The sequence below is a fragment of the Etheostoma spectabile genome, unplaced genomic scaffold, assembly GCF_008692095.1.
Source record: "Etheostoma spectabile isolate EspeVRDwgs_2016 unplaced genomic scaffold, UIUC_Espe_1.0 scaffold314, whole genome shotgun sequence".
Lineage (NCBI taxonomy): Eukaryota > Metazoa > Chordata > Actinopteri > Perciformes > Percidae > Etheostoma > Etheostoma spectabile.
In genome coordinates, this window is record NW_022605583.1 from 75,480 (window position 1) to 91,283 (window position 15,804).

General features: G+C 39.7%; 1 protein-coding gene across 1 annotated transcript in view; it reads right to left on the bottom strand.

Annotated features, from left to right (window-relative positions):
- Positions 1 to 15,804, bottom strand: part of psen1 (presenilin 1) — a gene marked incomplete at its 3' end in the record, with an annotated part of 20,827 nt that continues 5,023 nt past the window's right edge. Inside the window, 9 exon segments of the mRNA XM_032511082.1 lie at positions 1 to 219; positions 421 to 539; positions 2,365 to 2,538; positions 2,648 to 2,740; positions 4,050 to 4,148; positions 5,213 to 5,433; positions 5,561 to 5,628; positions 8,564 to 8,705; positions 10,848 to 11,194. Coding sequence (XP_032366973.1) covers positions 64 to 219; positions 421 to 539; positions 2,365 to 2,538; positions 2,648 to 2,740; positions 4,050 to 4,148; positions 5,213 to 5,433; positions 5,561 to 5,628; positions 8,564 to 8,705; positions 10,848 to 11,194 — 1,419 coding nt within the window.

Sequence of the window (15,804 nt, forward strand, 5' to 3'; positions counted from 1 at the left end):
AGGGACTGCTCGTGTTGTTGGCCGGGGGGCTATGTGGGTGAGGGTTATCAGGGCAGCGTCCTGCTAAATGTAGAACTGGTGGAGCGCCAGCTGGTCCATGAAGGGCTGCACCAAGTTGTCTGTGGCGAAATAGAAGACCAGGCCGAAAAAAATGGAGATGGGCAGAGCAGGGAGCGCTTTCTTGAAGATGGCGAGGAGGAGCAGGGTTAGACACAGGCCCTGCGGGGGCAGAGACAGGCGAGAATCAAAACAGACCAAATAGCACACTGTGTAAACATATTGTGTAACCAAGCAAAATCAGCTCTGGGGGGGAAGCAGCCTGTTATACAATCAAGTGGTCGACATAAAGTGGGGTTAGATATTGTGCTGAGAGATGGTTGCGGTGACTTGACACCAAAATAAGCAGCCGTGGTCACTCACAATGAGGATGGCTACGAAGCAGGCGAGCGTGGTGTTCCAGTCGCCGCTGGCCGTGGCCGAGGCCTTCCCCACCAGCATGCTGTAGAAGATGAAGTCTCCCAGTCCCAGTTTCACGCCCCCTGATAAACACAGGAGGACACCACATTCAGGGTGGAGTCAATTCAAACCAGAGATTCGCCTCAGCCCCACGCCCTCCAACCCCCGTAGAGATCTCCTCTCAGCTGTAATTACTGTCCAAACAAGAGCTCCGACCGCGTATTTACTGCAGCTTTAACTTAGAAAGAGTGCCGGGCGTCAAACCTAGCAATTGCCATGAATAATCGCTTCCTAATCTGACTAAAAAGAGTTTGCCGCCAAAACATGCAAGTCCCTTTTACATACACACTCATTTCACAGAACAGGGGCTCACATAAAAATGTTCCCAAAATGTTTTATGTGTTTGCAGAAGAGGAAACTGAAAGATGCTAATTACACACAGTCGGACAACCTCGGAAGTCCCAAATTTGAATTACAGAGCTTGGCTTCATATTAGGGCTGCGGGGTAAATCTATATATCTATATATATATATATATATATATTATGGCATGCCGTTTAGGAAATAATATATATGAAGGTATCCATCGGAATATTGGCAAGAAAGTTCGAATATATGGACCATGAATCTGAATATGGAATGACGTCTGAATATATGGACATGAAACGTCTGAATATATGGAATGGAAGTCTGAATATATGGATGCAGCTGAATATGGTGAATGAAGTCTGATATATGGATGAAAAGTCGAATATATGGAAGAAGTTGAATATAGAATGAGTCTGAATATGGATATGAAACGTCTGAATATATGGAATGAAAGTCTGAATATATGGAATGAAGTCTGAATATATGGAATGAAGTCTGAATATATGGAATGAAGTCTGAATATATGGAATGAAAGTTGGAATACATTGACAGAAATGTCACCAAAGGGATACCTTTCTGAATTCACTGGATTTACAAAATGGCATCGGCTGAAATAGTCCAATACTTTGTTGAACTGCAGGGTTTTTTTGCAACAACTGGTCATACTCCAAACGACACAAACAGTTTGGAAATTAGATAGCGTCACCTTGAGGATCATATTTCCATTATTGCGACATTCTTAGTGCTTATAAGCAATCCTGTTCAACAAAACGTTGCCGAAAGAACATTATGCATCATTCTTGAAGGAATTTATGAGTCTCTTTGGGAGATGTCGGCAGAAGTAACACTTCAACTGGAAGCTAATGGTGTGGGCACTGGATACGGTTACCAGTATTTTGGCCCGTACATGCATTTGCCAGAGTGTTAATAATCTCTTCATTGCTCAAAATAGCTGACACTAGATTCCTAGCCGATTCACTCATACGTCCACATTTGTTACATCTGATAATCAGCACAACACAAGATGGCGCCAGCGCCGAATGACGTCGACCTTTCATTCCCAATATATTCAGACTTTCATTCCATATATTCAGACTTTCATTCAATATATTCAGACTTATGTGTGCCAAATAAATATTGAAAAGGTTGTTGAAATTGGCAATGTCCCCTGCCCTCCCCCCATACCAAAAACACACCAAACTTATCCAAAAAACTGAATTTTGTGAACCGTGCCAACCCTACCAAATACCAATCCCAACCCTCTATGCAGAGAGAGGCATGTGTTTTGTTCTGTGCCAAGCTATTTAATAAGCCATACAACAGACAGTATTTAGTATTGCAATTCATTATTCATCGCGCTATTAAATTGCTGTAGGAGAGATATGAAGTCTTTTAAAGAGCTGACTGTACTCTAGCTTAACGGAAGAGAGTGGATCAATCAAAGAGGCCTGATGCCCTTTTCCTAACAACAATACCTTTCATAAATGACTGAAATAAAGCTTAAATACTGTATTTTAAATATTAGTCGCTCAGCACTCACTCTCTTCGTCGTCGTCTTCGGGGGGTGGGCGAGCGGAGGGCATCTCCTGGATCTCCCGCCTGGTCTGCTCGGTGGTCTGGAGCGTCCCCAGCTGGTGCTCCTGCTGGGTGACCCAGGTGGGGGTGAAGCCCCCGTCGTCCTGCGACAGACTGGCGGCAGCCGGGGACGCCACGGCTGCAGACAAGCCATAGCAGTTAGACTAAACAACACTGTTTACCCCCCCCCCCCCCCCCCCCCCAAAGGAAGACTAAACATCACTCAATCGCTTTGACACGGCGCTCACCTTCAGGAGCCCCTTGTTGGGATGAGGCCGCTTCTGTCGAGTTCCTTTTTGGCCGGTCAGTGTCAGCCATGTTAACGAGCCACACCATTGTAGCTGTGGAAGAAGTCAGAGTCAGACTACTGACGGTGTCTAGGGTGGTGTTACAGCCCGACCGACATATCGGCCGGCTGATATTAGGCATGTCCCCAACTACCGGTATAGGCATTTATAATGGCCGGGGAAAAAACTGGACAAACTAACGCCAACATTCATATGGTTGACAGTCCGTCTTTTTTTTTTTCTTCTTTAAATATCCGTTCATCAGAATCATTTATAATGACAAATAAATGATACTGATAAATGAATATTTCAAAAACAAAACAGAAACGGACGGTCAACCATGTTATGAGTGTTGTAGTTCTACAACGTCCCTGTTGGCAACACTGATTTTCTTTTTTTTGTTAATGTGTTTTTGTTCAAAGGACTTTAAGTTTCATATCTTAAGTTTGTATTTTTATAAATTTTATGTATCAGAACTTTATTTTGATGTTCCTCTGTTCTGTTGTGACAAAACAAATTATCATATTATTTTAGTGAGAACTCCTAAATAACTAATGTTAGGAAAATCTATTTATGTTTTGTTAATCCTTTATTGGTCAGGCTCTAATTGGTGTTACAATCAGAATCTTTTTTAGAAAACTAAACAGGGCTTCCACTGAAAGTAAACTGCTAACTTAAGTCATCTTAGTACTTCAACTAAAACCTTTTCAAGTTTGAACATTTGAAATAGCTTAAATGTCTTAAAATGTTGATTGTTTGGCGTTTTTGACATGTTTCTGTCTGGCAGCAGCCACCGAAAGTTCAACTTAGACTTTGAGTTGAAATTCTAAAATGAGTTGAATTGGCAGTTCAAGGGAAGCACCAACAGTTAAAAAAGGGAAGACAGTGAAAGTGAAAGTGAAGAAATAAAGTGTAATTTCCAGGGACTGCCCTAAATGAAATCAAAGTGTCAGATGAAGTGAAAGTGGTGAAAGATGATGAGTTGTCGACTGAATGTGCTGAAACGGGTTTAGGAGTCACTTGAAGTGAAAATGCTAAAAAGGAGTTGAAACATCAGTTGATGTCTAACCACTTGGCAGCTCTAGTGAAAGAGCTTTTCAGCACTGAAAGAAGTTGAAGTAAAAGTTCATGGAAATCCCTGAATATTTATGGGACTTGGAAGTGGAAGTGCTGATAGGATTTCTATTTGGTCTACAAGCGCTGAAAGGAGTGTCATTCAAAGCCAAAAGTGGCAGTTTAATAGAAAGGCAATTTTATCTCCTGTATGTTGGCTTTAAAAATTGGTGTTTTATTGCCCCACCTTCGTTTTATTACAATCAAATGTTGATACAGTAATGTGTATAATAATCCGTGTCTGTCTTACAGGAGTAGATGAGAGCTGGAAAGATGGGCTCGTTCCTCTCCTGGGCCGTCTCCACCAGGATCCTCAGAGGCCCTTTGGGACAGAGAACCGCTAACAGATCTGTGAAAGAAGACAGAGACCAGACGAGAGACGTTTAGCCACTGAGCGCTCTGACGTGACGTCTGTGATGACAAGAGGCAGAGACGTCAGTGAGGGACAGTCTACAGGTTTGATCACTCCAAAAAAATATTAAAGCTCCCAAAAGCTGGCTTTCTTTTCTAAAGGTTTACTTACACTTCCAATGAAACAAGTGCAGTGAATTTCCAAGTATGCCAGAGTCACCATGATGCCATTTCTTTTTCCACTACGCACCAGTTGCCAGTTAAATATTCCATCTTGTAGCAGGAACTTAAAATGCCACTGCCACGCGAACTAGAAACTCTTGAAAATGCAACATAATTTGAATGTGTTGGGGAAAACTCTGTCTTTGTCCTGCACACGTAATGCCCATTACATTGACAAATAAAGTTGTTTTTTTGGAAAGTATATGGATTATGGACTACTTGAGAGGTAAGGACAAACATCAACATGCCTTTATGACCGATACCTAATCTATCTGAACCCACTGCTTATGTGTCAAGAGAAAAATCAAGAAGCAACTACTTACTTACTGTTTTTGTTCCCAGTATTTTGACAATTTGAGCAACCACTTCTAACTATTACCAAGAAAGCAGCTTATAGGTAATAAACGGCTATTTTTGCTGCTGTGGTGCCAGCTTTCAATTCCATCTCCCCCAGACTTCCTTTTCTCATGGACTTGTTGTTCAACCAACCCTTCCTGAAAGGATTCACCTTTCAGTTTTGGGCCGTGAGACACATTGTTTCTCTTAGCACACCAATAATGACATTTATCAACACTTGTTTCATACATTCAGCTTATGATAATATTTTACATGTTAATAAGAGGTTTGGCTTTGGCTCCAAATCCATAGCTTTTTACTATGCTAAGAAAATGTTGAAAGAAAGAAAGTTAGATTACACGTTTCTTTTTCTTTTTTTCCTCATGCACTAAAAGGAACCAGATGACTGAACATGTGGTGCGCACAATAACATCAGCGGGTCAGGTGAAGAGTTCATGTTTTTTCCTTGAAGGTGCACAGAGTAGCATAGAGAGGAGGATTTACCGTAGACGGATATGACGGCTAATATGAGCCAGGCGGTCCACTCTGGCAGGTACTTGATGAAAACCAGGGCCATGAGGGCGCTGATCATGATGAGGTAGGCCTGCTGGAGCCGCAGCGGCCCTTTCCAATGAATGCACATCATGCCCACCACTCCGAAGTTCCAAATGATTACCGCCAGGGTGAAGTAGTCCATGGCCACATTGTAGGTCTTAAAAACCTCTCTGTTGAGAGCAGAGACATACTGTAGAAGACAGGCTCCATCCATCATTGTAAAGAATTCAGACAGCTTGACATTTACGAGAATGTGTAGGAACCTTAGAAAATGAGACTTAATCTTTGAGAGCTTACTTGAGGTAGATGTAGGAGAAGAAGAACAGCAGGAGGAGGGAGGAGAGGAAGAGCCAGCCTTGGATCACCTGTGAAGGCAAAGGTCACGGTTCATGTTTCAGCACATCAGAACTTGCAAATACTTGATGCTGCTGTTTGTTTTTACACCCAGGTTGGGGGACAAATCCATTATGTATCAGAGAGTTCAGACAAAGTTCAAATCCGTTCTCCTGATGTGCTGAGCCCCACCGGCCTAAGCTTTAACAAGTTGGTTAGTGTAAATCATCATATTTAGAGCCAAATAATCCAATTTTAATAGGGATTACTTTTGGCTTCCAATGATCACAAAAACAATGTAAAACAATAATTATTGTTGTTGGCTTCCAACAATTAAAAACAAAGCAAAAAAACTATAATTTTGCACATTATGTTTTTTGCTTATTTTGTCTTGTGTTCTGGACCCAAATGAAAAACGTATTAAGGGAAATGTCACAGTTTAAGGTGTTTTCACAATTGATTTGTTTCATTTTTTTTTGAAAGCTTTAGTGCGCAGCTTTTTCATATTATAAAATGTATATATTTATATAACACATTGGTTGAGTTGATACAAAGCTAATCAGCTCCACACAACTCTCTCTGTATACCTCAGCATGACTATGTCTTTCCCGCGCAGAAACTCCAGTGAATATAATGAAGAGTCCATCTTGTGTTTTTAATCCTCCATGCTTTATTAACATTTCTACACTAATCTTAGTTTGTTGCACAACTTGCACACATCTATCACGTACAGATTCTTCTCACTGTTGATTTTTTTTTAACATAACTGGAAAAGCACAGATGGAACTAATATCATTAGCAAAGTTTAGCGATCCCAGTCAGTGATAGTGTGCCAACATGCAGACAGAACAGCAGAGAGCAGGAGGGGGGGGGAACTGTTACACCTAACTGGCATGAAGACATTTTAATAGCAAGTAGTCCTGCTGCACTCGGCAAGTCCAAACGTCTACTTTTAAAAAGAGTTGTTTAGGACATGGAGAAGTCCTTCCAGGAGGTCTGATGACGGAGTGGGGAACACCCTCGCTGTGTTTGAATTCACTCCTTATTTACTAGATGCATTATATTACATGCAGGCACTCCTAAAGGTCCCATTTATATAGACCTTAGTGGTCCCCTAATGCTGTTAAGTGGTCCCCTAATACTGTATTTTAAGTCTCATTTATATAGACCTTAGTGGTCCCTAATACTGTATCTGAAGTCTCTTTTATATAGACCTTAGTGGTCCCCTAATACTGTATCTGAAGACTCTTTTATATAGACCTTAGTGGTCCCTAATACTGTATCTGAAGTCTCTTTTATATAGACCTTAGTGGTCCCCTAGTACTGTATCTGAAAGTAGAGGCTAGGGGTGTGGCTTTGACCAACTGCAACTTTACTCTTTTGAAAGCCAGCTCATATTAATATTAAAACCTTCATAAAGTGACATGTTCATACCATAAGACCGGCTGCATTTCGTTTCACAGTGTACATAAACTGTTCTCCTTTCTCCCTACTCCCTGTTTAGGAAAGGTCAGTTAAATGAACTTCCCTTGACAAAATTCCTCCATATGGAACACCCTACAACGCTGTCACTCCCTGATGGGAGTTGAGTGCAGATGTGAGCTTTGCGACAAGTAGCATACAAGATGCTAGCGAGAGACTTCTGTACTGTCAACACAGTAAACATGGACCTACTTAACCAAGTCCCTTACCTGCTGGCTACAAGCTAGCAATCAAACACAACAAAGGCTGTCAGTTGAATGGCGTTTTGAGCGAACATTAGCAATCAAACAATTATAGATTGCTACAGTACGTTTATGAAATGAAAATTTGAAATCTTCTGGTATTTTTTGAAACATGGAATTCAGTATGACACGTTATGCTGTAAACCGTTTAAATCTTAAATCAACGTAGACAACATTGCCTCCGTGCATTACCATGGTAACATAAACACCTAGGATACGTTGCTGCAACTGAAGGAATTTGACACTACTGAATAATATAATCGAAACAAAAACTGATACCAATAGAAGAGGTATTTTATTAAAATGTACGTAACTTGTGAATAAATGTGATGTGACTCATTCACAAAATTCACATAGTCATTCCATCGAGGCGCAATGGCTGATGGGTAATCCTGTTTGTCAACTTCTGGCGAAATGATGAACTGATGTTCAGTTCTTGCCTACAGTGTTCCAGCTCCCTTTGAACTGAGCATGTCACTCCCTATGGTTTGGAATCTTACTCAACATGGCTGAATACCCTGATCAGTCCACTTTGCAGGGAACTACTAACTAAGCGATTGGACAAGGACACTTGACCCTTGTGTTGTCTTCCATTCGACCAAGCATCGTCCTCCTGGGTCAAAACTGAACTGAAAAACACTTTTTCTAACGCTTTGGTCTTTTAAAAAAAGATTTTGGCACTTTTTTGACATTTAACACTTCTTTTCACTACCATGTATGAACACCACTGACACAAACTTCTTATTACATTTACACTTATTTTTTGGGGATTCATGGTTAATAAACCTCATTTATGGGAAATTGTAGCTAATTCTTGAGTAAAAAAAGCAGAAATTATGACATTTTCGGGTCTAATATTAAAGGAAGAATGCCATATGTCAACGTTCAGTCGAGATACTGTTAAAAAAAAAAATCAAATTATTTTCACATGCAAAAACAATTGAACAAAACACAAAATTCAATGAGTGTATGGATTTTTGTTGTACTTGCGTATTGCGATGTATGGAATGATCCATGTTATTTTTGGGTAATCAAAATTAGGTAGTTAAAAAGAAACCCATATTTCGTATTGAGACATTTAGAGAACAGGTCACATTTGACCCAAAGACAACACAAGGGTTAAATAAAATGGAACCATCCTTACTGTGCATTTCCGACTATGACACAGTTATATTGTTCACCTCCGGTCTGCAGTAAATGACTCCTGCATGTGTGCTGTGACAGGTTTTAGCATGTACTGTACCTTGTAGCAGCGGTACTTGTATAACAGCACCAGCACCAGTGTCATGACGATGATCACAGTGATCATGATGGTGGCGTTCAGGATGGAGTTGAGGGCTCTCTGTCCCACCGTGTCTGTGTCTTCAGGGAACGGTGTGTAGATCCTGGAGGGTGACACACATCTCAGTCAATCAACAAAAATAGAATATATAGAATAAATACAATAGGGAAAACACCGTGATTCTCATTACGGCTGGTTAGTGGAATAAGCCCGGGTTTTTCCCCACCATTATAAGGCTTAGGCGCAGCACCCAAGGTAAATTAATGGAGCTAAATGACTTTCCTCAGATGACCCAAGGATTGTAGATGGTCCCCAGTGGACTTCTTAAGTTCAAGTTCAAGACTTTTATTTGTCCCTGAGGGGCGATTAATTTTGCTGCAGTAGCAAAGAAGTTGACATACAGTACATGACAACAAAGACAACAACATCGATAAAAAATACAGGATCAGACCAAATAGGGAAATAAATAGCACAACATTAAAAGTTTAAGTCCAAGTATGTCTTATGTGCAGACGTTACCTATTTTTTTCAGAGTTAAGACCTCTTTTTTTTTTTTATTTAACTTTTTTTTTTTTGTGTGTAGTGAATTGTGGGGTAAATAAATAAATAAAACTGTAATTATGATGTTACTATAACAATTAAAACAAATTTACAGAAAATAGTTAAAATAATAAATTAAAATAAGGGGGCTTTGTCTCAGCTGGGGACAGATTAAGACAGTGATAGCAGGGTGGGGGTGATCCCAGTGGCAGTGATAGAGGAGAAGTAGGAAATGAATGGGTTCCAAATTGTCCTAAATTACTCCTGCTTCCCATCTCTTATATTTTCAAGATGGATGCAACTCATTAAGTCACGTACCCAGTTTATATGAGTAGGTGGTTGGCTTGACTTCCAACTGAGGAGAATCATTCACCTGGCGGTTAAAGTACAGAAGGCGAGCGCACCATTATGGAGGTGTGACAAATTTGCAGTTTTTGGGGAGAGACCAAAAAGTACAACAAGTGGATAGGGGTTAATTACAACTGACAAAGAATTAGCCAGTCAAATTTGGACAAAGCCAGAACATGTGAAGCAGAGAAGCCCGAGCCTGCCTGCACCTGTCACATGTAGGATCTAGCTCTGGTTTGATCTTTGCTAACCTGACTTTAGTCCAATATGCAATGAATGAATTTAAACTGGATAAGACTATGACGGCTGCATATGGAGGAGGAATGGATCCTACTTAGAACTTGGTTCCATTCGTCTTAACGCTTTTTGAGTGTCATTTATTTTATTATCTGCTCTAGCTTTTCCAATGTTTTAGACATAGATATGGTTATCATAATTGTCCAAAATTATGTCAAATGGCCTTCATCTTATTGAAAAACTTATAATTTCCTTGATACATGCACATAAGTCTTTTACGAACCTAGGGAAAGCACTGTAAGCTTTCTGCTACTTCAGGAAGTTTCAGTTGCTCTGGACAAGAGATAAAAAGGTTTTAAATGTTATGTATCAGTGCACTGAGTCATATTCAGACTCTGCTTTAATGATCTTGTGCAAATACAGCAATGCCTTGGTATTCAAACTATGCAGATATGATCTAAATCTATTGCATTAACTCCACCTAGTGGCGCTGTGGCCATATTGCATTTAATTCAAAAACCAAATAAGCTTCAGATCCTGTCGGGGGAAGGGGGGGCGAAGACTTTAGATCATTTACCTAAGACATCATACTAATACCACACTGTAAAAAATACTCTGTTCCAAGTAAAAGTCCTGCATTGAAAATGTTGCTTAAGTGAAAGTGTGTAGGTATTGTCAGGAAAATGTACTTAAAGTATATAAAGTAAAAGTAATCAGAGCAGAAAAATCTTTACATTTGAGCAACGATACAAACTATTCTGTCAATCAAGTGTTTAATGGTCTCATCATTTCAGCTTGACTTGTAGGCCTGTATATTGTTGGGTAGTTTAATTTATAATAAAACATAGTATTTTATGAAACTACATGTGTTCTGTGCACTAAAATCTTAATTTGTAAAGTAACCAAAACTTTAACTGTCAGATTACTGTAGTGGAGTGAAAAGTACAATATTTTTCTCTGAAATGTAGCGGAGTAAAAGTAGAAAGTGGCATGGAAAGAGAAGACTCAAGTAAAGTACCTCAAATGCGTACTTAGGTACAGTACTTGAGTAAATGAAGTTAGTTACATCCAACCCCTGGATCCTGTCTAACACAATCTTTTCCGATGCGAAAACACTCACAATCTCTGGCCGTCGTTCTGGGTGTAGAAGCTGACAGACTTTATGGTTGCCACGACAACCACCATGCAGAGGGTCACAGGAACGAACAGCATGATGACGTGCTTGGCGCCGTATTTCAGGGTCAACTCTTCGTCCTCGTCCTCCTCGGCCTCCAACACGCGGGGAGGCTGAGGGGCGGGCGGCTGTCCGTTCTGCTCCCGGCAGCTACCATTGCCTCCTCCGCCTCCTCCGCCTCCTCCATCCCCCCCACCCCCACCTTCTCCCCCTCCTCTGGACCGGGCTCTGGCCCCCGCAGCCTCCTGTGGCTGCTGGCTGGGTTCACAGGCCACACTGGTCTCCTGTTGGTCCTGGATGGGAGAAGAATCACTTTATTTTCTACGAAAACTAAGAATACATACAATGATAGTGTAGGGACAGTTTGAATAAGCGTATTTCTATAATAACACCCACACAACATATAAGTAAAGTAAGTAAGTAATAGGGCTGGGACCATATGCTTTTGTCCCGGTTCAATTCTTTTGCAATACATGGCTTGGAGTTGTATTACGATTTTCCTTTCCTTCTTTATCAAAAACAAAAGTATAATTAAAAAATATAAAAAAAATATACAGGAAGAATGACCATCATATGTCAGTCAGTCAGTCTGACATTTATTTCATTTGTAAAGATGTACATAACATGGATTTTCTGCATTTTTTGCTTTCGCTGTTTTGCTGGAAACAGATATGATGCCGCCATAAGCGGTACTGTATAAACAGAAAAAATGTAGGTGGATCATCGGTTGAAAAAAACACCTATGATGAAGTATTATTGATTATCTATAATATATATATATATATATATATTATAGATTCTAGGGAAAATAATGGATTTTAAAAATCGATGATAGATAGGATTTTCGTAATGAAATTACAAAGTTCTTTACAAAAGATAAAAAGATTAAAAGAACAAAAACAACAAGTACAACACTAGAGCAGCAAGGATTAATCGATTAATCAACCAACTATTTGATCATCGCTTTGAGTCATTTTATATAAAATAAAGTAATGATTTTCTGCCATCTTTTAGACCAAACAAGTAATAGATTAATCAAGAAATTAAACAGATTTACCAACAACGATAATAATGCTCAGTCGCAGCCCCCTACAACACATACATTAAAACACCACAAACTAATTATAACAGAACAATAAGAGGCATCACTTCTCAAAGTAGAGCACATGGCTCAAGCACAAAAACATTTAGAAAAGAAATAGGTCTTCAGCTGAGACCTAAAACGCCCCAGAGAGTTCGCTGACCCGAGTCCCAGGGGGCGACTGTTCCACAGCTAGGGACCCAGGACAGTCAACGCACAGTCCCCTCGGGTTTTAGTCTTGAAAGAGGCACAACTAGCAGGTTCACAACTAGCCTTGTCCATACAGACATTAATAGAAAAAGTACCATGCTAAGCATGCAGGTAGTAGACTGAGCATAGCAAACCCAACTTAGGGATTTCTCAGAGTCAACAAGAACACGCCTGTTGATCAAATATTCCATCTAGGCATGGTCCAATACAGCCACACAAGCTACGCTAGGGCTGGGCGATATGGAGAAAATCAAATATGACGATATTTTTGACCAAAATACCTTGATATCGATACCGAGATAACGATATTATAGCGTTGACTATTGGTGCTTTCACAAAATATTCACACAATGATATTTTTGATAAATAATCATTAGTAATATAGATATAATGACTAAGTGGGTAAAGGCACATAATAGAACAGTTACAACAGTCTGATAAGTTCAGGAAATGACATCACTTTACTGTAATGCAGCCTTTAAAACCAGGAAAAGACATCTCTTAAGCCATATTACAATAAAACTATATCCAAAATCTAAGACAATATCTAGTCTCATATCACAAGATCGATATAATATTGCTATATTTCCCAGTTCTATGCTATGCCCTGAACGGCTACAACTACTAAGTCCAGTCACGGTTCCATTATCTTTATTATTTTATTACTGTAACTGCCACGGTTCATCATTCCAACTGGTATGACTATAAATCATATTTCTCTATATCTGTATATCTGTACCAGTTATCTCTGTGTCCCAACTGACAGCGACAGATGCTGCTAAACCATAAAAGATTTTGGGATATCATGTTGGGTCAATGGTATACAGCAGGGGTCTTCAACATTTTTAGACCAAGGACCCGTTAGCTGTAGGAGAGACGGCGCAGGGACCCCCCTACTACTATTTATTGTATAAAGTTTAGTTGCATATTAAACTAGGCCAGATGGATCAAAATGGGTATATAAAGATATTCATGTATTCTTTATACATCATGTTTTGATGTTAAACATATAAATGTGGCAGGCGCAGTGAATCCATAACTAACTAACTAACTAACTAACTAACTAAGTGTATCTGTGGAGGGCTACCTTACCTATAGAAAGCCTATCATCAATGTTATACAAATAAAGTGTTTTTCCGTTTTCATGAATAGGCCAATTCAACTTTGCTAATAATATGTTGAATTCTTGTTATTGTATAATTTCAGAAATATTTTTATTTTAGGGAAAAAAGAAACTTAAAAAAAAATTTATTACACAATAACTTAAAGGCCCCCCTGCACTAACTAGTATTGGGCAGTCTACCGGTATTAATTTCCCATAGGATATGAAATTTCCATAAACTGTTATACCAGTGCATTGCCGCAGACTGAAAGCGCTACGACCAAAGCGGCCTGCCTGAATTGAGGAGCCCTGGAACTGCGTACCCTTCTCACTCATGGTAGTAACTTTATAACACAACAATTAATAACTCACAACTAACTCTGTCCTGGACTGTCCTCTGGACCCCATAGAGGAAGAAGGGGAGAGAAGGATGTTAGCTCAGCTGACATCCATCATGGACAACATCTCTCCCCCCCTACATGACACTGGGTCCCTGAGCAGTTCCCTCAGCAGAAGACTGAGACCCCCCCCCAGGTGTCATACCGCCCAGCACTAGCACAAACTGAGGACCCCCAAGGGTCACGGACCCCCTGCTGAAGATCTTTGGTACACAGTGTACTAAGTAACTGTCAGAATGTTGATTTGATCTTTACACTCCACACTGTGAACTATCTGATAAAAAAGGAAAAAAGGCCAGAAATCAAAACTAACTAAATTAATTGAAAAAGGTTTTTTGAGTGTTTATAATATAGAGATGGCAGCAAATTGTTGGTGAGCGATCGGGAATGGCATTCAAACAAAGGCCCCCCCGGCCAGCACCCAATTACACCAAATTTGCAAACGTGATCTTTCATCTTTTCTCTCATTGAGACAAGCTGCACTACTCAAAACCAGCGGCGTACTTCTGACTCACATGGGCATGCACAAGAGCCTGCAATCGACACCAGTGTCATTCATGAAACATGACGCTGCCACAGTTTGAGATGTCCCAGTCCCTGTAGCGCTGGCTTCTGTGAAACACTGCCTTTTCAATATATGCATTTTATGTTTCGAGGCTGCGTTAGCTTGTATCTGGCTGTAGAGTTTCTGGCCTTGATCAACACGAGTCAACTAGGCATGGCCAGGTATAAGATTCTGACGGAATGATACCTTCAGCAAAAATATTCTGGTCACATGGTATTGCATTTACAGTAGGACAGCATGACTGGGGACAAATAGGAATCACGGTTTTTAGCTTAGAATTGATATCACGATTCTCGGCCACGATTGTTTTTGACCATGACAAAACAAAACAAATTGGGAGTAGTAGCGTTTGTGATGCAGTCGGCTCGTAAATTCAATGAGAACCAAAGTTATTAAAACATATATATATATATATATATATATATATATATATACATATAAAAAATCTAAGTTATTTAAAAAATAAAATCGTGAACAGGGTGAATTGAGATTGCAACTTTATGATTAATCTTGCAATCCTAGTTTACAGCTATAAAATTTACTATTATGAATAGTGCTATCAAAAGATTAAAATATTGAATTGCAATTAATCGCATTAATGTCAAAGTTAATTCGCATTTTTTATCTATTCTAAATTTCTTTTTGCCCCATTATTTTTTTGTGTTGTACTTTTTCTAACGTCACTAGTTGTTGCAACAAAAAAACGATTTAGTTTGCTAGGCCAAAAAGAACGTTAATATCACGATAAAAAAATGGGTTTGCGTTAACGCCGTTTATATCGCCGTTAATAACGCCGTTAATAACGCTGTTAACAACGTCGTTAATAACGCCGTTAATAACGCCGTTAATAACGCCGTTGATAACGCCGTTGATAACGCCGTTGATAACGCTGTTAACAACGCTGTTAACAACGTCGTTAATAACGCCGTTGATAACGCCGTTGATAACGCCGTTGATAACGCCGTTGATAACGCCGTTGATAACGCCGTTGACAACGCGTTTAACTGACAGCACTAGTTAAGAGCAGTAGCATCGGGCCACACTTGCGTTTCTTTTTTTACAGAGGCCGAGTTTCCTTGTTTACATGTTATATGCTTTGCTTCCTAGCATTTATGGACATGGAAAAGAAAGACACTGAAGAAATTGGACTCTAAAATGTAGATAATAAAGAATAGAATAGATAATTAAGTGATTCATTTCTTGCTCACTGTAAACATGAATGTAACAGAGTATATTCTTCTGTTATTTCCACCCAGCAAAATATAAGGTCAAAAACCATCGGGGTGTCCTCTCCCTGTTGTTACATGAATGTAGAGTAGTGCATACTATATAGTTACTGGTCCAGTGAACTAAGACTATAGTTTGGGAGGATTGTACAATTAGGATAGGTTTTTATAATTGGACAATCCTCTCACATTATAGTCGTTAAAGAATACAAACAAAATGAATCAGCTAAAATAATTAAAGGTGCATTGGTCCACTAGAGAAACACACATGTACAGCACTTATCGCCCTTAGTAAGTGACTTCATTTTAAACACATTTGCA